The 23,915-nt window shown below is 56.0% G+C and overlaps 1 protein-coding gene across 3 annotated transcripts; it reads right to left on the bottom strand.

Annotated features, from left to right (window-relative positions):
• Window positions 1-1,048: 1,048 nt before the first annotated feature.
• Window positions 1,049-23,667, bottom strand: LOC149273288 (intraflagellar transport protein 172 homolog). Of its 3 annotated transcripts, XM_089506489.1 has the most exons (49): window positions 23,629-23,667; window positions 23,240-23,383; window positions 22,726-22,838; window positions 22,576-22,615; window positions 22,192-22,257; window positions 22,005-22,084; window positions 20,465-20,552; window positions 20,045-20,259; window positions 19,691-19,814; window positions 19,273-19,368; window positions 18,919-19,080; window positions 18,696-18,749; window positions 18,213-18,316; window positions 18,059-18,135; window positions 17,154-17,266; window positions 15,982-16,149; window positions 15,664-15,800; window positions 15,295-15,402; window positions 14,750-14,834; window positions 14,444-14,536; window positions 13,728-13,805; window positions 13,382-13,630; window positions 12,500-12,578; window positions 12,300-12,420; window positions 11,773-11,917; window positions 11,497-11,586; window positions 10,606-10,703; window positions 10,331-10,466; window positions 9,837-9,953; window positions 9,607-9,749; window positions 8,951-9,044; window positions 8,512-8,576; window positions 8,239-8,419; window positions 8,030-8,139; window positions 7,814-7,943; window positions 6,987-7,085; window positions 6,666-6,775; window positions 6,076-6,139; window positions 5,902-5,988; window positions 5,670-5,786; window positions 5,220-5,330; window positions 4,706-4,825; window positions 4,521-4,616; window positions 4,297-4,356; window positions 3,257-3,355; window positions 1,790-1,991; window positions 1,649-1,654; window positions 1,389-1,480; window positions 1,049-1,138 (listed from the first exon to the last, which is right to left on the bottom strand). In XM_089506489.1, exons 1-49 carry the CDS (start codon window positions 23,665-23,667, stop codon window positions 1,049-1,051), a joined length of 5,295 nt encoding a protein of 1,764 aa, XP_089362615.1. The 3 variants fall into 3 exon arrangements, with proteins under 3 accessions (XP_089362615.1, XP_089362616.1, XP_089362617.1); XM_089506490.1 differs by lacking the exon at window positions 1,649-1,654 and having other exon boundaries at window positions 1,838-1,991; XM_089506491.1 differs by lacking the exon at window positions 1,649-1,654 and having other exon boundaries at window positions 1,838-1,991; window positions 15,982-16,083.
• Between the last annotated feature and the right edge of the window lie 248 nt (window positions 23,668-23,915).

Genomic DNA, 23,915 nt, shown 5'->3' with positions numbered 1-23,915 from the left:
TCCCCAAATCTTATACCTGATGTCACATTAAAGATACGTTTTCCAAAATATGGTGCCGTTTTTTTTTGCCCCCCCCCCCCCCCCCATTATCTTTACAGGCGGCTAAATAATAAATAAAATAAGGAAATCCGCAGGAAAAGTGCTCTGGAAATAACGAGTTGCGTCATTAATTGGGTGAGGTAAGCTCCTGCGCGCTGGGCCCTCCTCACCTGCTGTCTCTTAGTCAATTTGTTATGTCTACCCATTGTACAGTGCTACGGAATATGATGGCGCTATATAAACCAATAACAATAAAAAGGTTAATTACTTTGAGCAGCGGCCCCCGCCGGCTGAGACCGCCATCGAGCAGACGATGCCTCCTTCCCTAACGCTCACAAGCATGACAGCGGATCAGGATCTGGAGCCGCCGGGCTCGATCACCTTTCTTGTGCTTTCTATTGTTATTCAGCCTCTTGGGAATTTATGGTAAAGACACAGAAATTGGCATTCATGCTGCGGCTCCGTAACGGATACCCTGACGGCCCGGGGAGAGCACCCGTGAGCCGCTGAACAATGGCGTCCTGCCTGCCGGCCTACCGCCTACGGGCCCTGGGTTTGTAGAGACTTCTGTGGCTACCCCCAGCAGTATCATCTCATCACTGGCTGAGGGGATTATCTCCGGCAGACAGCCACGATCTGCCACCAGGGAGTGACTGCCATTGTTTTACTTTAATATCAGACCCCCCACCCCATGGTGCATTATTATGTTGTGTAAATCAGTCAATAGAGAGTGGAGGCTGGGACACCGGGGAAAGAGTCCCAGGCTGAGGGAGCACAAGACAGCGGAGGAAGTCGGTCAGACATTCGGTTTTGCAATAGAGTCGGGACGTACTATTATGTCATGAGGGGCGCAAATGGGTTAAATTACCATTTAAGCGACAGGTGACACCAGGGGTGGGATCGCGGGGGAATCCGTGGTGCTCCGCGCTGGAAAAACTCATGGTTTGGGTTTTACAATCATTTTATTAGAAAAACATAGAATGTCGCTCGTCCCGCGGCCGGGATTCCCTCACTGGAAGGAGAAGCTGGTGTTCAGGAGACCTCCGCACCACCGGCTGATGAACTTCAGGACGTCCTGGCACTCAGAGCTGTGATTGGTCTAGAAATGGGATACATGAGAGAGAGAGAAAGAAAAGAGGCCAGAGGCAGAGAGACAGAGAGAGAGAAGAGGCTGGAGGCAGAGAGCACGCCAGAGAGAGAGAAGAGGCCGGAGGCAGAGAGCACGCGAGAGAGAGAGAAAGGAGGCCGGAGGCAGAGAGAGACAGAAAAGGCTGGAGGCAGAGAGAGAGGGGAGGCCGGAGGCAGAGAAAGAGAGGAGGGAGACGGACGGTGAATGACCGCAGCCTCACCTTGACGGCCATCAGGAACTTGTTCCAGTCCTCCTTGTTTGCCGCCTTCCCCGGCAGCTTGAACTCGATCTTGTTTCTGAGGACGGGGTATCCTGCAGGAGGGGGCGGAGGCCACGGTTAGTAAACCCCCCAATTACCCCACAGACAGGGGCAATAAAGCTCAAGGCGTTACAAGGGCCGACTCACCCTGACTCTCATCAGAACTAGCCAGAGCTGGGGGGGTAACAAGAGACAGAGGCGAGTGGAGGGGCAGCTACTACCTGGCCCTGGATGTGCCACCGGGGGAGATGCTGCCTCCCGCGGGCCAACGAAGGGTTAAGAAATAGCAGAGCTGTGATTTAAGGGTTAAATAGAAATAAGGGAACGCGCAGCCCCCGCGGTATGACCCACCAGCCCGGCACTCACTACGGCTTGGGGGGGGGATGTGGAAGCGGATGAGTCCTTCTCACCTGTGATCATGCAGGGCAGCGAGCGGATGCCGGTGCTGACGGCTAGTAACGAAGCTTCGTACGAGCCACGCTCGTCTTTGGGGAGGACCTGATCCACGCGCTGGTCCATCGACACGGCCAGGACCCATTCCCGGACTTCCTCCCGCTGCTCAGCCTGGAGGGCGGCAACAAAAAGAGACAGATGTGAGGATCCGAGAGAGAGAGAGAGAGAGAGAGATAGACGTGAGGATCCGAGAGAGAGAGAAAGACAGAAGCGAGGATCCGAGAGACGAGAGAGAAAGACAGACGCGAGGACCCGAGAGACGAGAGAGAAAGACAGACGCGAGGACCCGAGAGAGAAAGACAGACGCGAGGACCCGAGAGACGAGAGAGAAAGACAGACGCGAGGACCCGAGAGACGAGAGAGAAAGACAGACGCGAGGGCCCGAGAGAGACAGACGCGAGGGCCCGAGAGAGACAGACGCGAGGGCCCGAGAGAGACAGACGCGAGGGCCCGAGAGAGACAGACGCGAGGGCCCGAGAGAGACAGACGCGAGGGCCCGAGAGAGACAGACGCGAGGGCCCGAGAGAGACAGACGCGAGGGCCCGAGAGACGAGAGAGAGAGAGAGACAGACGCGAGGGCCCGAGAGACGAGAGAGAGACAGACGCGAGGGCCCGAGAGACGAGAGAGAGAGAGAGACAGACGCGAGGATCCGAGAGACGAGAGAGAGAGACAGACGCGAGGATCCGAGAGACGAGAGAGAGAGACAGACGCGAGGGTCCGACAGAGACAGACGCGAGGGTCCGACAGAGACAGACGCGAGGGTCCGACAGAGACAGACGCGAGGGTCCGACAGAGACAGACGCGAGGGTCCGACAGAGACAGACGCGAGGGTCCGACAGAGACAGATGCGAGGGTCCGACAGAGACAGACGCGAGGGTCCGATAGACGAGAGAGAGACAGACATGAGGATCCGATAGACGAGAGAGAGACAGACGTGAGGATCTGAGAGACGAGAGAGAGACAGACGTGAGCATACGAGAGACAGACGTGAGGATCCGAGAGACGAGAGAGAGAGACGCAGACGTGAGGATCCGAGAGACGAGACAGAGAGAGGCAGACGTGAGGATCCGAGAGACGAGAGACAGACGTGAGGATCCGAGAGACGAGAGACAGACGTGAGGATCCGAGAGACGAGAGAGACAGACGTGAGGATCCGAGAGACGAGACAGGCAGACGTGAGAGAGAGACAGACAAGAGGATCCGAAAGAGAGACGTGATGATACGAGAGACGAGAGAGAGACAGAAGTGAGGATAAGAGAGACGGCGAGAGAGATGGAGAGGAAGGGGATAGGAGAGAGAGGGTGGCCCAGCGCAGGATTTGCGTGAGCTCCGTGGCCCAGCGCAGGATTGGCGCGAGCTCCGTGGCTCAGCTCACCGGAACGTGCTGTTTTGCTGGTAAAGGAACCTCAAACGGGATGTCGGTGTCCTGAAAGTCAGAGTGATCGAGAGCATCGAGACTGCCTTCCTCCACGGCCTGCAACACAGCAAGAGAGCGCTCACAGCGTTACTGCGGTCCCACCAATGTCCACGCCACGTGTCTCCAGCGAGGAGAAACACAGGAGGTCACAATAAAGTGGCACATAAGGTGGCGGGGGGTAGCTGTTAGACGCCGATCCTCTCACACGCAATTGTTTATTGCTTGTTTTTATTGCACATTGTTGTCACGTCCTTCCCAGGCTGCCGAGCTGCATATCTCACTCTTGCTTCAGTTTCCCGGTTTTGCTTCGATCCATTCCTGGATTTCCTTTTGCGCTGTTCTGACCTCCCATTCCTTGCTTCTGCTTCAGCTCTTTGCTTCAGCTCTGTTTCCTTTATAAGGTGCGACCCTCCCGTGTGTTCTGTTTGTCTCAGTCTGCAGTCTAAGGTATGTCTCAGTGCTATGTGTTTGGTTTACATGTTTGGTTTGTTTCGTACCTCTGTCAGCAGGGATTAGCGCTAGGACCCACCGTCATTGGAGTACTTTGGCGAAGTGGTGGGCTAAGCATACTATGGCCATATGATGTGACGTAATCTCCAATGACGGTGGGTCCTAACGCTAATCCCTGCTGACAGAGGTACGAAACAAACCAAACATGTAAAACAAACACATAGCACTGAGACATACCTTAGACTGCAGACTGAGACAAACAGAACACACGGGAGGGGCGCACCTTATAAAGGAAACAGAGCTGAAGCAAAGAGCTGAAGCAGAAGCAAGGAATGGGAGGTCAGAACAGCGCAACAGGAAATCCAGGAATGGATCGAAGCAAAACAGGGAAACTGAAACAAGACAGATATACAGCTCCACAGCCTGGGCAGAACGTGACAATTGTCCACATAAATAGTGCATGGAGCGTACGTGGAGGGCGAGTGGAATATGTGGGGAGGGCGCGTGTAAGGCGCGTGGAGGGTGTGCGTGGAGGGTGCTTTACTCACATCAACAAGGTCCAGGAATCTGTTGAGAAATATGAAGGCCGAGTTCTCCCAGCCCATCACCTGCAGAGACAAAGAACATGGAGACCGACTCAACCACGAAGAAGGCGTGGCTGACCTGCCACAGGAGTCCGGATGCGGGGGTGAGGCTGAGTGGGAGTGAGGCTGAGCGGGGGCGGGGCTGAGTGTCTACGATATACTGGGGGGACACACACACACGCGTGTACCTTGGCAGCCATTCCAGCCTCGTAGAAGGCCTTGTCCGCGGGGATGAGGTCCACGTGGCGCAGCAGAGAGACGCAGAGTTTGGCAGCCAGAACCTCCTGCGGAACAAAACGAAAGCGCATCACGTCTCAACATCCCGCGGAGCAGCTCGTGGCACGAACGTCGGCCCCGTGGCCCAGACACTCACCAGCTGCGGGACCCCCAGAGCCGCGGAGCGCGTGGCGTAGTAATGAGCGATCAGCAGCATCTGCTCAAACTCCTGATGGGCGCGAGAATTCACTTCGCTGGATTTCACCACATTTTCACACTGTCCACGAGAACAGCGAGTTACACGTACAGAAATAAACACGCGTGGCCCCTAACACGGAGCCACGGCCGGCACGCCACAACAAACCACACATCTAACATCAAGACTACTTTGTGGATAAAAACAAGTAAAACAGCTGCCACGTTGGGATCCTGAGAGCTGTCAGCGTGGCCCCCAATGCCCCATCAGGTTCCTTAGAGCTGTCAGCGTGGCCCCCAATGCCCCATATCAGGTTCCTTAGAGCTGTCAGCGTGGCCCCCAATGCCCCATCAGGTTCCTGAGAGCTGTCAGCGTGGCCCCCAATGCCCCATCAGGTTCCTGAGAGCTGTCAGCGTGGCCCTGTGCTAAACCTAACATGCACAATCAGCAGCGTGGGCTGTTCTCATGGCCTCACCAGGTTGTACAGCATGTCCCGGAGGTCTGCCCACGAGTGGTAAACTTCTGCGTGGTTCATGTTCTCCGCGTTCACCATCGCCACAAAAATGTGCTTATAGATGTTAAAATTCTGCAGGAAGAGACACGTTCAGACACGAGAGGCAGCAGCGCAAACATCAAAGACCGAGAGAGCATAAAACGGAGGCCACGGAGGGCGGGCGAGAGAGCATAAAACGGAGGCCACGGAGGACGAGAGAACATAAATGGAGGCCACAAACAGCGAGAGCGCATAAACGGATGCCACGGAGAGCGAGAGAGCAAAAACGGATGCCACGGAGAGCGAGAGAGCATAAAACGGAGGCCACGGAGAGTGCATAAAACGGAGAGTGAGAGAGTGTGAGAGAAGATTACGCAGAGGTTAGATTCAGGTGGGGAAGGCAGGTGGTAAGACGTGGTGCGAGGGTGGTACCTGAGCGTTGGCCGGGGCCCCGTGCTGCACATACAGGCTCAGAGCTTTGCCCCAGTTGCCCTCTTTTATTAGGCGCGTGGCACACAGAGCCACGTACTTGTGAAGAACCTTGTAATTCTACAAGAGAAGCGTGAAGAGAATGATGTTGCGGCGACGCGTTTCATGCGGCTCTGTGATACCACACGTGGTCGTGGGCGGAGCCCTGGGCGGGGCCTGCGCGCTAATGGCTCACCTGCTTGGATGCTGTCTCCAGGCACTTCTCCCACTGTCCACGCTCAGCATACATATCCAAAGCCGCCATGACATCAACACCTACCAGCTGGGAAGCAATTAATGGGAGGGGTTACAGGCAGGGTGGGGTTTGTGAGTAATGGGAGGAGTTATACATCGGGTATAAGAATCTCACCGAGTCCACCTTGCCCTGAGTCTTCAGATATTCCTTGTATTGCTCGTCCACATACTCCTCGTACCTGTGACAGCCCAGAGCGACAAGCAGGTTACTGTGTGCGTGGGGTGTGTGTGTAGGGGCGTATGTATGTGTCTATAGGTGTGTTTGTGTATTTGTATATGAGTATAAGTGTGTATATATGTATGTATGGATGTGTGTATAGGTGTGTGTGGATGTATGTATATATGAGTATGTGTGTATGCATGGGTGTGTGTGTGTATAGGTGTGTAGATGTGCGGATGTATGTATATGTGTGTGTCTATGTATATGTGTGTGTGTAGATGCATGGATGTATGAGTATGTGTGTAGATGCATGGATGTGTGTGTGTAGATGCATGTGTATGGATGTGTGTGTGTGTGTGTATGTATATGTGTGAGTATGTGTGTAGATGCATGGATATGTGTGTGTGTGTGTGTATAGGTGTGTAGATGTGCGGATGTATGTGTGTGTATGTGTATATATGAGTATGTGTGTGTGTAGATGTATATGTGTAGATGTGCGGATGTGTGACCATCAGCTCGTGGACTGACTGTGGAGTGTCACACACCTGGGGGCGAGCTCCTTGGCCACCCTCTTGGCTTTATTCCACTCCTCCCCATCTATGAAGGCATCGATGGCCTCCTTAATAAGATCCACGCTGAGGAAGAGCTCCGCGGCCTGCGAAGCGACAGGAAAGGATGAGCGCGGTGACGCCTCGCAGCCACGTTCTGCCACACGGACCATTCCTGGGCGGCATAAACTCGCTTTGTCCGCTTCTGGATCGGCCGTGGGGGTCGCACCACGCGGAGGAACCGTGGCTGCATCGAGCGAGAACGCCCCACCCGGGAACGCGTTGTTACTCCCGGGGCCACGCCGAAGTCTCACTTACCGTGCCGTGCCTTCCAGCAGACACCAGCAAGGGGCCCAAAATCCCAACCACCTCCAGACTTCTGCCTGGGGGCAAAAACTTAATGGAGAGCTCAGCAGCCTGTAAACAGAGAGAGAGAAGCACTCAGAACGAGGGCGCTGCAAGCCGCCGGACCTCGTCATTATCCCCCCATCCCCCGCACGTGTCATTATCCCCCCCCCGTGTCATTATCCCCCCACCACCCGCACATGTCATTATCACCCCCGCAGTCAGGAACCAATCACAGCCTCAGACACCCAGCCATGAGGAACCAATGACAGCCTCAGACACCCAACCATGAGGAACCAATCACAGGCTCAAACACCCAGCCATGAGGAACCAATCACAGGCTCAGACACCCAGCCATGAGGAACCAATCACAGGCTCAGACACCCAGCCATGAGGAACCAATCACAGGCTCAGACACTCAGCCATGAGGAACCAATCAGAACTAAATACCCAATCATCGGGAACCTGGAACCGCCTCGCGCTCAGCCATGAGGAACCAATCACAGCCTCAGACACCCAGCCATGAGGAACCAATAACAGGCTCAGACACCAGGAACCCAAGCAGTATCCGCGCCCGCTGCTGTTGCCCCAGTGTCTGTGAGTTACATTAAAGTTTGTTTTATCCTTCTAGCCCCACCCACTATGACAGTCACATGACCTTAACCTCCATTTTGTATTGTGCCTCTACATATCTGCTACAGCTCTGTAGTTTGGGGGGTCACGTATCTGCTGGGGTCTGCCGGCCGTCAGTAAGCGAGACGGTTACGTCCAATCACAGTGGAGGGAGACGGCATAGATACCTTCATCCAGCACTTCTCCATCAGAGCCACGTTGGTGGCGTCCTTCACTTTGAGGTAGCAGTCCACGGCTCGGCTGTACTCTCCCGCCTGCTCCCACTCGCGAGCCTGCGCCACCAGGGCCTCTGTACCCCTGGGGGAGAATTACCAACAATGGCAGTTACGTGACATCATAGAGCGGGCCGGCCGGCGTTCCTCTCCCTGGCGAGCGGCTCTCACCTGGCCCCCTTCTTGGCCACGTCCAGCTCGTACTCCTGCTGCAGCTGCTCCAGCCGGGCCGGGAGGTACTCCTTGCAGATCCGGATGGCGTCGCTCCACATGCCGGACTCCTGAGACAGGGGCACAAAGCTCTAGAGTTACCGTGTGCCGCGGAACCGTGACCGGTCACACGCAGGGTGGCCCCCAACGCGGCACCCACCCCGAGGTACCTTGTAGTATTGGACGGCGCGCTCCGGCCGCTGCGCTCGGAGAAACAATGCCTCGGCCTTCTGATAATCCTTCTGCTCGAAAGCGGAACGCGCCTGGCCATCGAGAACATCGCCAACGCTGTCCGTGTCATACAGCTCGGCCACCCTCTGGGCAGAAGACCAGTCCTGGTTGTGGACGTACCTAAAGGAGAAAGAGGAGACAGGGGTGAGAGCTGCCCTCCCCACGTCTGTCCCACGTGGAGAGAGGGGCCCCTCGATGGACGCGGAACTCACATGAGAACGGCTTCCTTGGGCTTTTCCGCTTTAACAAACTCCGACTCGGCTTCTGCGAACTTCCCCTAAAACCCAGACAGGGGGCAAAAAGAAACAAGAGCGAAATAATCACCACCAGGCGAGGGGGCAAAACCACGGGCAGAATGAGGGTGACGTCAAAGAGACATAAACCACCAAAGGGAACGTGTACGGGGTCTGGGTCACAGAGAGGAGCAACACAAAAGGTTCTGGACAACAACGTGGAGGAGAAAACAGGGTTCTAGATTATGTTCTAGGTCACCGTATAGAACACCAGGATCTGAGCCACAGCAAGTGGGAGGATACGGGGCTGTAGGAGAACGCACGGTTCTAGGTCATTGTGTGTAACGTGACACTGGGACCTAGGTGACGGAATAATGCGGGTCACAGGGTTCCAGGTCACCGTGTACGAGGTTCTCACCTCATCCTCTAAGAACATGGCATATTTCAGGTGAATCTCAGGCAGCTTCTCCTTCATGGCCAGGCGGGACAACTCAAAGGCGAAGTCAAAGGTGCTGAAACAGAGGGGTAACAGAGTACAGATCTACCCCGCTCTCACACGTCATACACACAGATATACCACACCTGATACCCCCATGTCATACACACAGATATGCCATGCCTGATACCCCCATATCATACACACACACAGATATACCACTCCTGATACCCCCATATCATACACACAGATCTACCATGCCTGATACCCCCATATCATACATACACAGATCTACCATGCCTGATACCCCCATATCATACATACACAGATATACCACGCCTGATACCCCCATATCATACACACAGATATACCACGCCTGATACCCCCATATCATACACACAGATATACCACGCCTGATACCCCCATATCATACACACAGATATACCACGCCTGATACCCCCATATCATACACACAGATATACCACGCCTGATACCCCCATATCATACACACAGATAGATATCGCCTGATACATACACATATACCCCCTAATACCCCCATATACACACAGATGTACCCCTATCATATGCACAAAGATACACGCATATAACCCCCAACACCGCCAATCACTCACACTCACCAGTTCTCAGTCGCGTAATCTATGGCGGTCTCCAAGAGCCCAAACCGCGTGAGGAGCTTCACGGCCGCCTCACCCCCCAGGCTCTTTGCCCACAAATAGGATACGTGCTTATGAGCACCGGCTCCCCCGTGAGCTTTAGCCACCTAACACGGAGAGACAGAGTACACGTGAACACGGGCGAGGAAGTCATTGGGGACACAGAGAGGATGGAAGTACTAAGTGGAGCTTACCCTGTGAGCTTCCTCCCACATGTCTGCCACCCGGTACATGTTCACAGCCGCTTTCCAGTCCTTCCCTTTCAGGTAGTGATACTCGGCCTCGCGGAGGCGCCCTTCAGCCTCCAGCTCCTGAGGGCCACACAGAACATCATCAGAGACAGAACGCCTAGGAGAACAACGGTGCCTGCCCATGGAGAGAACACCGGTGCCGGGCGGAAGAGGGGAAGAACGCGGGCACCGGGCCGATGGAGGAGAGAACGCCGGTGCCGGGCGGAAGAGGGGAAGAACGCGGGCACCGGGCCGATGGAGGAGAGAACGCCGGTGCCGGGCGGAAGAGGGGAAGAACGCGGGCACCGGGCCGATGGAGGAGAGAACACAGGTGCCGGGCAGAAGAGGGGAAGAACGCGGGCACCGGGCCGAAGGAGGAGAGAACACCGGTGCTGGGCAAGAGAGGGGAAGAACGCGGGCACCGGGCCGCCGGAGGAGAGAACACGGGCAGTACTTACTTTGCCCAGATGCAGGTGGGTATCGAGCAGCAGATCCGAGTGATATCTGGCTACCAATCGAATCATGTCCTCGTACATCTTATGCTTCTTGTACATCGCTATCGCAAGGTCCGGTTCATCCACCGTGATCCAGAGTCTGGGAGAAGGAGAGAGACGCGTGACGCTTGGCCAGAGGCTGCCCGGGAACATGTATGTGCCCAGACCCGTGTACCGCTACGTGTGTTACTACACAGGATCCGTGTGTCCGGGGCCGGAGTGTCTGAAAGCCCTTTTACCTCTCAGCCTCTTTAAATCTGCCCTGCTTCTCCAGTTCCTTGGCCTGTGAGACGTACAGGACGGAGACCTCATCGGGCTCCATGCACTTTACCGCCAGCTGAAAGACAACGAGGCTTAACAATAACACCCCAAAAATTCCCCACCCCGGCGGCTGCTCCCCAGTGATACCCCTCAATAACCCGCCCCGGCGGCTGCTCCCCAGTGATACCCCTCAATAACCCGCCCCGGCGGCTGCTCCCCAGTGATACCCCTCAATAACCTGCCCCGGCGCTTGCTCCCCAGTGATACCCCTCAATAACCCGCCCCGGCGGCTGCTCCCCAGTGATACCCCTCAATAACCCGCCCCGGCGGCTGCTCCCCAGTGATACCCCTCAATAACCTGCCCCGGCGCTTGCTCCCCAGTGATACCCCTCAATAACCCTCCCCGGCGGCTGCTCCCCAGTGATACCCCTCAATAACCCGCCCCGGCGGCTGCTCCCCAGTGATACCCCTCAATAACCTGCCCCGGCGCTTGCTCCCCAGTGATACCCCTCAATAACCTGCCCCGGCGGCTGCTCCCCAGTGATAACCCTTAATACACCGCCCATGCACTTTACCACCAGCTGAAAGACAACGAGGCTTAACAATAATACAAAGGCCAGCGATACCCCCGAAATACCCCGCCCCGGCGGCTGCTCCCCGGTGATGCCCCGGCAGCTGCTCCCCGGTGATGCCCCGGCAGCTGCTCCCCGGTGATGCCCCGGCAGCTGCTCCCCGGTGATGCCCCGCCCCGGCGGCTGCTCCCCGGTGATACCCCGCCCCGGCGGCTGCTCCCCGGTGATACCCCGCCCCGGCGGCTGCTCCCCGGTGATACCCCGCCCCGGCGGCTGCTCCCCGGTGGTAACACGTACCGCGTGAGCTGGCTCCCAGTGTCCGGCTTGCGTGTACATGTCTATGGCGTCCTTGGGTCTGCCAGCTTTGACATAGAGGCGTTCGGCCACCTGTCGGAGGACGCGGCAGAAGAAGGACGCTCAGATTAGGAAAACACAGAACGCGAGAGACAAACGCGTCGACGGGGCCCGCGGTGCCGCATTGGGCCAATCAGAGCCCGGATGAGTCTGACGCCGGGCCAGTCACAGCTAGGCACGCTCAGTGGTGGGGTCTGGGCGAGCGGGGGCATCTCTCACCTCGTACTCCTGCAGGGCCGAGTAGTGCTGGGCTATTTTCAGGTAGTAGCCTCCGGCCTCCTTTGGCTCCTGAAGCTCCAGGATGTGGACGGCTTTCTTCCACTGCCGAGCACCCAGAGCAGCTTCGATGGCCTTGGTCGTGCACCTGCCGGGGGACCACACGCTGAGCGCCACCTCGCCAAAGCCGCCCCGCACGTTTTACACCGGATTAAACACGGCTACCAGACCCCTGCTATAAACTTAATGGGGAGTGGCGGCCGCCACGGCTTCCACCAACCGGAGACGTTTGGGTTAAAAGAAAGGGGGTGCACCTCATTTAAGCTGAGATCGGCGGCAGCCTGTGGCAGAACCAGCATTAACTCTCCCTTCTGCACCTCCCCATCCTTACAAAGAACAGGAAGTTAAAGGGGGGGTTATAACACATACATTACACGGGGCTATTTAGTGGAAAGTCCGATTCAGGTCGTTCCGATAGCTCGAGCTCCCCCCCCATCCTGCGGCTCTCCCCATCCCGCGGCTCTCCTCACCCCGCCTCGATGTAGTGGTTGATGGCCGCGTCCTGCTGTTTCTGCTCCACCAGGTGATCTCCCCACAACTCCTCCAACTTCACCACCTCGGAGGGGAAGGCGGCGCGCGCCAGCTCGATGGCTGGAAACACGGAGAACACGCTGGTTACGCTTCAAACAGGGAAAGGGGGGGCAAAAAGCATGCGGGGCGCTTCATTTACCTTTCCTGAACGCTTTACCCCGGCAGTAACACTCCAGCGCACGGCGGCCATTGTTAACCCTTTCGAGCAAATCTCCAGCCTGGGAGGGAAAGAGTCAACCTGGTGTGAGAACCTGGGTCAGGGCATACACAGCAAGTGCAGAGAACACGATCAGAACGCACATATAATCAGGGCATACGCAGCGAGTGCAGAGAACACGATCAGAACGCACACACACCATAATCAGGGCATACACAGCGAGTACAGAGAACACGATCAGTACACACACACACCATAATCAGGGCATACACAGCGAGTGCAGAGAACACGATCAGTACACACACACCATAATCAGGGCATACACAGCGAGTGCAGAGAACACGATCAGAACGCACATATAATCAGGGCATACACAGCAAGTGCAGAGAACACGATCAGAACGCACATATAATCAGGGCATACACAGCGAGTGCAGAGAACACGATCAGAACGCACACACACCATAATCAGGGCATACGCAGCGAGTACAGAGAACACGATCAGTACACACACACACACACACCATAATCAGGGCATACACAGCGAGTGCAGAGAACACGATCAGAAAGCACACATCATAATCAGGGCATACACAGCGAGTGCAGAGAACACGATCAGAAAGCACACATCATAATCAGGGCATACACAGCGAGTGCAGAGAACACGATCAGAAAGCACACATCATAATCAGGGCATACACAGCGAGTGCAGAGAACACGATCAGAACACACACATCATAATCAGGGCATACACAGCGAGTGCAGAGAACACGATCAGAACACACACATCATAATCAGGGCATAAACAGCGAGTGCAGAGGACACGATTATGCCGCACAGCCACTCTGCTGACAATGGCCGATACCCTTTCATAGAATTCTCCCTTCACGAGAGCAGCGGTGACCCTCGCGACCAGGTCAGAGTCGGCCATCAGCCCGTCCTGATTCAGGCACAATCTGGCAGCCTTGGCCGGGAGTCCGGCTCGGAGGTACAGGTTGACGGCTGAGATGTAGTCTCCCTCCGACTCGCGCACTTCTCCCGCTCTCTCCTCCTGCCCGCTGTCCGCCAGGTACTGCAGGTAGCCACGTGTCAGGTTTTCCAGCTCTGGGTGACCCTAGAGAATAAAGGCCAGAGAATCACCACCCCGCCGAGAGCAAGAAGACGGCCACAGCCCCCCCCATCTCCCGACGCACGCGGCCCCTTCTCTTTACCTTGGCCTTGGCCACGGCGATGCATTCTTCCCACATGTGCAGCTCCTGGTACATCTGCATGGCTTCCACAACAGCGTTCTACAGAGACATGGAAGAGAACACGTCAGGCGGAGAACACGGCACCCGTCAGGCGGCAGGCACCGCAGAGAAAAAATCCGTCAGGCGGAGAACACGTCACCGCGGAGAAAAACCCGTCAGGCGGCAGACACCGCGGATAAAAAATCCGTCAGGCGGAAAGCACCGCAGAGAAAAAACCCGTCAGGCGGCAGACACCGCGGAGAAAAAACCCGTCAGGCGGAAAGTACCGCAGAGAAAAAAACCCGTCAGGCGGAAAGTACCGCAGAGAAAAAACCCGTCAGGCGGAAAGCACCGCGGAGAAAAAACCCGTCAGGCGGCAGACACCGCGGAGAAAAAACCCGTCAGGCGGCAGACACCGCGGAGAAAAAACCCGTCAGGCGGCAGACACCGCAGAGAAAAAACCCATCAGGCGGCAGACACCGCGGAGAAAAAACCCATCAGGCGGCAAGCACCACAGAGAAAAAACCCGCCAGGCAGCAAGCACTGCGGAGGAAAACCCGCAGCCAGACTGACATTATTAGAAAGAGGTAGGGAGCTCTGGGCATGCGCAGCCACAAGGAGCTGTGAGCAGCCATCGGCAGGGAACGCGTAGCTGACCACAGTCCATCAAACCGCCGCTCATGCGCTGAACGTCTCACCTGCCCCAGGTAGATCATCTCAGCGAGCTTGTAGTTCTTCTCCAGCATAGCCAGGCGAGCGCGCACCGTGTAGTGATCTGTGCCCTCTCCGCCCTGTCAGAAGAGAACGAGAACAGGTGTCTCTTACACCAATGATCCAGAAAAAAGGAAGCCCCTGAGCAGTGCATAGAGAGGGGACCCCCCCCCGGGCAGCGCATGGAGAGGGGGCCGGCGTGGAGATGGAAGAATGAAAGAATGCGCCCCAAAAGGAGCAGCAGCGGTGGCTTTACACAGCGGGCGGCGTCACCAGCCTCACGGGACACTCACATGTTCCAGGGCAGCCCGGTTGGCCAGCTCATTCGTCTCACGTAGGAATTTGGCCTTTGCCACGTCTCCGAGGGCTGAGAAACACCTGCGGGTAGAGAAACACCAGACATGGGTGAGACCCTGAACAGAACGAGGCGCTCCACGCTGATGATAAACAGCCAGCGACAGACAGACAGACAGTTGAGGAGCCCGGGCGGAAAGACAGAGCTATCAAAGGGGAACCCTCTGGTTCTAGAGCCAAAGGCATGTCTGACGTGGAGACCACAGACAGGCCGCTCCGGTCCATGTAATGGGCGTCGGCACCGACACCACGCGGGGGTCTGTACGGGAACTGTGAGGACCCTCCTGTCACTCGTAGAAAACCCCTTCGCTGCTCACAACCCCAAAGTATTAAAAAATAGGGTGTAGCGGCCCTCCTTGCCCGCCTTCTTCCTACCACTGGGCATCTAGCACACTCATTTCAGAGCCTCGTTTCCTAGATAAGATCCCCCTGCTCTAGAACCGAGGTGGCTTCCAATCTCGGCACGCCGGCCACCGGCCCGTACCGCTCTGCCACGCGGAGACGTCCGCCCTCCAGCGCCATTCTGCTGAGGCTCCTCCACATGGCTTCGGTCTCCGGGGACATCTCCAGGGTCTCCAGGAAAGCAGTTGCCCTGCGGGAAGGGGTACATTGTATTAAAAGAACCCGGGAACTGCCACCAGGAGCCAGAAAAGTGCCGGGAGGTGAATCGCCCTTCAAAACACAGACACGCGGATAGCGTGGGGGCCACGGGATATCAGAAAGGCCCCCTTCCTTCGTGGAGCTACGGATTAGAGGTCGAGCTCTCGGCTTCAGAGCGTCTCTTATGAAAGGGGCAACGAGCTCCTGAGCCGTCGGTTATATACCCCGTTGGCCCCCATGATCCGCCCCTCACCTGTAATAATCTCCGTCATCTACGGCCGTCCCGAACTCTATGAGCCCCTCGTCCAGCGTGTAGGAGATGGTGTTCACCCCCTCGGCAACGATCACGTCCGTCCTCCCGTTACTCCTCTCGAGGTCCACAATGTCCCCCTGCAGCGACCACACGGAGAGAGCGCTCGTTAACGAAGAGCGAACACGCTCGGCCCCCTAGAGACGCGTGACTGCCCGCCGGGGGCCACGGCCGGGAGCCCTTCTCAGGAGGGACAGAGTGCAGCATGTGACCGAGCAAAGGTGGTGGCCGTCTACTGCCGGCTGTCTAAAGAGACGGTACCTTCAGCGGAAACATGGTGACCCTTTCGGGGGAATCGATGTTGTACCAGACGCACAGGTTGTTGCGGTTTTGTGCCACCACCACGTCGCTGCCGGGCACCCACTGCACGTACGAACAGTAGTTCAAGATGGACGTCTTCTGAGCGCTTGCAATGTCATAAAAGATGAGCTGGGGGTGAGAAGAGGTGGGAGAGGTAAGGAGACCGGACGGACGGCAGCGCCACTGAACCTCAGCCACGCGTGGACTACCACTGACTTACACAGGGGCAATATTATAATTTCCTCCCCGTGAGTCCCATTTTTATTGCTGGCCCTCGCGGCAGCTGCCTGACATTGAGCTCTATCGCTAAATTCATTGTCTACAATAATCCCCAATTCTTTGTGGTGTAACGATTTCCCAACACAGCACCCTGTTAGAAAAATGCTTGCGTTATCGTAAATATTATTCCTGACAAAGATATCAGAAAGCAGGGAATGTCTAGTCTGTGATATATGCACGAGTTCCCGCCAACACGCCTACTCTGTTATTATATATATATATATATATATATATATATATATATATATATATATATATGCAAAGGGTCAAGTCTAGGCCATTCTTAATTATGCAGCTTAAGAGGCGTAACCTGCTTGTAAAGTAACCAATCAGAACGATGCATGCTATTAGAAGTAGATAAGAGGTTATATAAACCATGTAACTAGGCAAAACTTCGACTTTTGTTTGTTGTGTGCCTTGTCTCGATTATGCGCATGATCTAAATAAAGGAACACTCTTTCTGAGGAGAATCCGACCGAATCTCCTCGCAGGGTGAATACACCTGATTTCAGTCATCTGCAAACACCGATACCCAGCTTTTAATCCCCGCTGCGAGATCATTAATGCAGGGGCCAGGACAGGCCCCTCAGGGGCCACACTTCATAGAGCCAGGTAACATAGTCTAAGCTCCTACGGATCACGTGCTGGATGATCGATGGGATGTAATACGATGCCCTAAAGTCTTTGCCCCACCTAAGCCGGCCCTGAGGCTTTGTCCTGTGTCAGCCAATCACTTGGTTGTCGCATTAATCTGCCGACCAGTGAGCGCAGACCGTGGACCGCGCGGTGTGTTATTTTTGTAATAGTAGTTGGTGCAGAGCCTGGTTTTTGGGCAGCGTGGAGTGGACACTCACCCGCAGCTTCTTGTCTCTAAACAGCATTTTATGGCCGGTTTCATTCATTTCGATCCAGTCAATCTTGGCGTCATGGACAACCGTCCCCACATTGTAACCGGCCACGAGATCCACTGCGGAGGGGGAGAAAATTATTCATTTACCGTGGGGAGGGCTTTGGCAGGTACCGGGGGGCACACGGGATGGGATTGGCAGGGACCAGGGGGGCACACGGCGCGAGTTCGGCAGGGACCAGGGAGGCATGCGGCGCGAGTTCGGCAGGGAGCAGGGGGGCACACGGCACGAGTTCGGCAGGGACCAGGGGGGGCACACGGCACGAGTTCGGCAGGGACCAGGGGGGATTGGCACACGGTGCTGGTTCGTCAGGGACCGGGGGGGGATTGGCACACGGCGCTGGTTCGTCAGGGACCGGGGGGGATTGGCACACGGCGCTGGTTCGTCAGGGAGCAGGGGGGCACACGGCACGAGTTCGGCAGGGACCAGGGGGGGCACACGGCACGAGTTCGGCAGGGACCAGGGGGGATTGGCACACGGTGCTGGTTCGTCAGGGACCGGGGGGGGATTGGCACACGGCGCTGGTTCGTCAGGGACCGGGGGGGATTGGCACACGGCGCTGGTTCGTCAGGGACCGGGGGGGATTGGCACACAGCGCTGGTTCGTCAGGGACCAAGGGGGGGATTGGCACACGGCGCTGGTTCGGCAGGGACCAAGGGGGGGATTGGCACACGGCGCTGGTTCGGCAGGGACCAAGGGGGGGATTGGCACACGGCGCTGGTTCGGCAGGGACCAAGGGGGGGATTGGTACACGGCGCTGGTTCGGCAGGGACCAAGGGGGATTGGCACACGGTGCTGGTTCGGCAGGGACCCGGCAGGTACTGGGGGATGTCTGGATAATGTGAGGACACCTATAGCGATGGTCTTCCTGTCCACGAGGTAGGCCAGCTTCTTGCCGTCTGCATCCCTCCTCTCGTTGAGCCGGACACTGTAACGGATACAGACTCTGTGAGGCCGGGATTAACCCTGCGTCGGCTCACTCTGTGGACTGGACGGGGTTCTCACCTGATTAGATGCGGGTTCATAAATTCGGTGCGCACCGTGCCCAGAATCTCGTTGCTTCCGTACTCCACGAGCGTCAGCTCCCCAGCGTTGAAGATCATGCACACCTGCCCCAAGAACACAACTCAGCACAGACACACGGCGAGAGAGGGGACGCGAGGGAGGCACGCGGCGAGAGAGGGGACGCGAGGGAGGCACGCGGCGAGAGAGGGGACGCGAGGGAGGCACGCGGCGAGAGAGGGGACGCGAGGGAGGCACGCGGCGAGAGAGGGGACGCGAGGGAGGCACGCGGCGAGAGAGGGGACGCGAGGGAGGCACGCGGCGAGAGAGGGGGACGCGAGGGAGGCACGCGGCGAGAGAGGGGGACGCGAGGGAGGCACGCGGCGAGAGAGGGGGACGCTGGGGTGACAGTGAGGGCCGGTGGAGGGAGTCACGCTGGGGTGACAGTGAGGGCCGGTGGAGGGAACACTCTGACTCAGAACTTACATTCTCGTTCTCGAAGAAGAATTTCTCGTTCCCTCCGGATCCCTGCCAGGCCACCTGAAAAGCAGTCACAGTGTGAGGCCCCAGACCGAGCGGCCATCTTTATTATCCCTACACAGGGGCCGCTCGCCAAGGAACGCTCTGTGGCCACTGTGTGATTCTGCCACATAGCTCCCTGTCGCACCTCCGCCATGTGATTGGACAGGCGCCCGTCATGTGACTGTACCTCACTCAGCCGGTTGGTCCTCAGGTCTCCCAGTAAGAGCGTGTCCGAGGTGTGAGCCACCAGGAAGCGCTCCTTGCCCATAATCTTCACTTCGTCCACTTCGTACCCGTAGTGGGACTTCAGCACCACGCGTGTCCCGGTGGACAGGTTCTTCACAATGACCTGGACGGGAATTACACAGATCACTCATGTGCGTGGCGGGCAAAGTAAGACACATGTGTCTGAGACACGCACACAAGACACAAGGTCCTTTCTGATTTTTTACAGGCGGCTCTGTGGGCTCTCTCGTGTACATGCGCAGCTCTTACATACACATACACACATGATGATCCTGTGCGGTGACTTGTGGCTCACCTGACTCGGCCCGACGTACGTCATCTCAAACTTATTCTTATATTTCATCCTGCGCAGACAGCAATCGAACAGCTCCACCCCTCCGCAGAGCGTGCCCTGCGAGAAATACACATTATTCCTCCCCATAAACGCCATGTCCATGCGCATTATATAAGAGGTGCTGACACTGACCGAATCGTCCACTTAGCACTACGCATTCTGATCGCAGCGAGGAGCTGTCCCAATTTAAAGGCTAGTGCCCGCCCCCATATAATGGCTAGTGCCCGCCCCCACCGGGCTGTGATTGATCACTGGTTTCTGGCCAGTCGCCGGCGAGGGCCTGCCCCATATAAAGGTTAGTGCCCTCCCCCACTGGGCTGTGATTGATCACTGGTTCCGGCCAGTCGCCACCGGGGACCTGCCCCATAGTCAGGCTTACCGCACACAGCCGGGAGCCGTCGCGTTTCCATGCCAACGCGGTGATCATATACAGGTTGGGGATGTCTTTGGGCCGGGATTCCTCCCACGCAGATTTCCGTGAACTCCAGTTCAGGACCCGCAGCCTGGACAGATAACACAACATGTTACAGGACGTGGGGCAGATAACGAGCCAGAAGCATGGGGCGGGGGGCAGAATACGAGCCAGAAGCATGGGGCGGGGGGCAGAAAACGAGCCAGAAGCATGGGGCGGGGGGAGCAGAAAACGAGCCGGAAGTGCGGGGCAGATAACGAGCCGGAAGCAGGGGGTGGGGGGCAGATAACGCGCAGGTAAGACATCGTCGGGGTACAGTACCGGTCATAGCTGCCAATCACCACGGACTGCCCGCTGGGACTGGTGGCCGCCGTGGACAGCTCCTTCTCACTGGGGTCCCGGCTGAAGTCGAACGTCTGGACGACGAGCCCCTCCCTGCCGTACGCCACCAGCTTCTTATCACAGCCCCCGGCAACAATACCGCCGGCAGCCCACGCCAGGGCGTACGGGGGGCACGGGTGTGTGACCAACTTACCCTGCGGGCACAGAGAGGGGGCAAAACGTCAACCCCCACACACCGTCACATGTACCCCTACACAACGTCACGTGTACCCCCACACACCGTCACGTGTACCCCTACACCCCAACCCATAGTCACATGTACCCCTACACCCCACACACAGTTACATGCACCCCTATACCCCAGCACACGGCCCCCCGCAGTCACATGCACCCCTATACCTGGGATTCCCCAGAGCCTTCGTCATCGAAGAAATATCGAACGATGGTGCCGTCGGCGTGACCGGAGAGGATTCCCTTCCCAGAGATGCTGGAAAGAAGTCACACGATGTGTAAAGGGGCGCGGGATTAGCGAAGCCCCCAAAGCAGAGCAGCCCACCAGGAACTGCCCCACAACATTAAATAAACACCGGGGCAACAACTGGCGTCTCCATGCGGGATTTACCCCTGATGGGTGCTTCTGAAAATCATGGACACGATGAGACTGGCGGCCAAGAACGCGGGGGTGGGGGTTAGATGGATTCTATAGGTCCTATACTGTGTGTTAGAAATGCTTATGTTATCAGAAATCGCGCCAAAACATCCAAAACCTGCTTCTCTCAAACTGTGCAAGGTCAAGACCCTGCTTTTCTTGAGGTTGTGCCAAGAGGTGCTTGAAATGGACCAATCAGAATATATCGCTAGGAATAGATAATATGCTATATAAACCGTATCCTACGCTATATAAACCGTATCCTACGCTATATAGACCGTATCCTGCGTTGTATAGACCGTATCCTACGCTGTATAAACCGTATCCTACGCTGTATAAACCGTATCCTACGCTATATAGACCGTATCCTACGCTGTATAGACAGTATCCTACGCTGTATAGACAGTATCCTAGGCTGTATAAACCGTACCCTATGCTGTATAAACCGTACCCTATGCTGTATAAACCGTACCCTATGCTATATAAACCGTACCCTATGCTATATAAACCGTACCCTATGCTGTATAAACCGTACCCTACGCTGTATAAACCGTACCCTATGCTGTATAAACGGTATCCTATGCTTTATAAACCGTACCCTATGCTGTATAAACCGTACCCTATGCTATATAAACCGTACCCTATGCTGTATAAACCGTATACTATGCTGTATAAACCGTATACTATGCTGTATAAACCGTACCCTACGCTGTATAAACCGTACCCTATGCTGTATAAACGGTATCCTATGCTTTATAAACCGTACCCTATGCTGTATAAACCGTACCCTATGCTATATAAACCGTACCCTATGCTGTATAAACCGTATACTATGCTGTATAAACCGTATACTATGCTGTATAAACAGTATCCTATGCTTTATAAACCGTACCCTATGCTGTATAAACCGTACCCTATGCTGTATAAACAGTATCCTATGCTTTATAAACCGTACCCTATGCTGTATAAACAGTATCCTATGCTGTATAAACCGTACCCTATGCTATATAAACCGTACCCTATGCTGTATAAACCGTACACTATGCTGTATAAACCGTATACTATGCTGTATAAACCGTATACTATTAACATATATTCAGACAACGCATCGATGTATGTGTGTTGTGTGCCTCGTCTCGATTCTGCGCATGATCTGAATAAACAACTCTTTCTGAGGAGAATTCAACCATTAATTCACTCAACACCGTGACTAACGAGGGGGCATCTAAGTGGGGCGGGGGCAAAAGCCCTACTCCGCTCCATGCGCAGCACATTCACCCGCTCACTCACTTGGAGGTCAGCGAGACGACGTACGAGTCCGTGTTGTAGATGGTGGACGACTTGTTGGTTTTGGTATTTGCCAAACGAACCTGGAAAGCAAAAAAAAAAAAAAAAAAAAAAAAAAAAAAAAGAGGACCATAAGCAGTGTATACGGTACTGCGCCTCGGCTACTGCGCCCCCCGGGGTCATACCGTACCTTCCCCTCCGCCAGGCCAAACACGATGGCATTCTCTGCAGGCCACAGAAGACACGTCACGGCGCTCTGCGGGGCACGAGAGGCAAAGGGTAATACCAGCACGGGGGGGGGGGGGGGTACCGAGATAATACCGGACAGAATGCGGGTCGGGGGGCGAGATAACGCGGGCAGAATAAGAGGCAGCGGAGGTATCGGGGGGGTAACGTGAGGCTGCTCTATCCTACTGCTGGGAGGCATTTCCATGCATCCACCATCCTCTGGGGAGTACGATGGGGTTCTATAGAATTGGGGCAGAAGTCATTTTAATGTCATGAATGTGGCTCCGTAAATTTACCCAGCCGGGGCCCCCAGCTCCTGCACCCCCCCCCCCAGCCCCGCACTCACAGTCTGGATAAACTTGTTGCAGATCACCTTCTTATCACCCCTGCGGAGAGAAGAAAGAAGAGCCGCAGTAAGTGCCGGGGGCCGCCAGGACCCTCGCAGCAGACACGGGGTTAAAGTGGCTTCCGGGAGGCGGAGCCTGTGCTCGCTCACCAATCGTCGCCGATCCTGTAGACGTAGATGATGTTGTCCGTCTGTCCGACCGCGATCTTCGACGAGTCCGGGGAGAACGCCAGCCCTTTCACCGCGTAGCTCTTCTTTCCGTACTGAGCCGTGCGGCACATGAAGGGTTAACAGGGATACATGAGATCCTCTTCCACCTGCACCCCCCACCACCACCAGAGATTAACCCCATCACAGCCAGACACCTGGGATCTAGAAGAACAGCACCCCTGCGGAATCTGATGTTCTCACAGGCTTGGGATCTACTGTGGATGTGCTCTAGGTAGTTTATGGATCTACTATGGCCAAGATCTATTGGAAGTGGCGGTCAACGTGACATCAGAGAAGATCATGCCCGGGCCGGGGATCTATTAAAGGGAACGTGACGTCAGAGAAGATCATGCCCGGGCTGGATCAGGGATCTATTATAGGGGAACGTGACATCAGAGAAGATCATGCCCGGGCTGGGGATCTGAGGGTATATTTCCCGCAGGGTCTCGCTTACCTTGGCGTCTGCCGGTTTGGTGGAGAACTTGTCCCGCCTCTCCCCGTGTTCATCGTATAAAAGGACCACGCGGTCCACGGTGCACACAGCAAATCTGGCGTTGTTCTGAGACCAGGTCATGCAGGTGACTTTCGCAGCCCCTTCCTGTAACGACAAAAGACGGACCGGTACGGGATCACCGTACCAACCGGCAATACCCATTATCAACCCAAGAAAGGAGGGGATCCACCAGAGGCCAGCCCACAGGAAACAGAATCTACTGGAATTGAGCAAATCAATAAGTGCGCCCCCCCCCCCCGCACACTGGGGATCCGGTAGCCCCCCCCCCCCCCGCACACTGGGGATCCGGTAGCCCCCCCGCACACTGGGGAAGCTGTAACGCTGATTACCTGCGGGGTCAGCAGACTTCTCATATGTTTCAGCTGCATGATGGAGGCTTCAGGTGATCTTCTTCTGACTGGGAGGTGTCGCCAGGAAGGGTCTCTGCCAACAGGTGCCCCGTAAATTCGGGTATAATGCCCCCGGTGCCCCGTAGATCCGGGTTTATTCTCTCCCCGGTGTCCCGTAGAACCGGGTTTATTCTCCGCTTGATGCTTGCCGTCGCCAACACACTCGGTAGACGCACTCTTCTGGTTGCTCTGGCAACAACTTTGACAACGAAGGCGGCGCTGGAAAA

This window comes from Sceloporus occidentalis, unplaced genomic scaffold, assembly GCF_023333645.1.
Source record: "Sceloporus occidentalis isolate IW3139 unplaced genomic scaffold, rSceOcc1.0.p SCAF_387, whole genome shotgun sequence".
Classification (NCBI taxonomy): Eukaryota; Metazoa; Chordata; class Lepidosauria; order Squamata; family Phrynosomatidae; genus Sceloporus; species Sceloporus occidentalis.
Note: the sequence above shows the minus strand (reverse complement) of the source record. Positions and strands in the feature narration are given on the sequence as shown.

Bases quoted from the DNA above. Each gene is read 5' to 3' on its own strand.
- LOC149273288 (XM_089506489.1), bottom strand. From the start codon at position 23,667: ATGCAGCTGAAACATATGAGAAGTCTGCTGACCCCGCAG. The intron at 8,577-8,950 runs GTGAGAACCTCG...TCTGGGTTTTAG, and splicing joins CCATGTTCTTAGAGGATGAG to GGGAAGTTCGCAGAAGCCGA. The intron at 8,140-8,238 runs GTACCTCGGGGT...CCCCTGTCTCAG, and splicing joins GCGCCGTCCAATACTACAAG to GAGTCCGGCATGTGGAGCGA.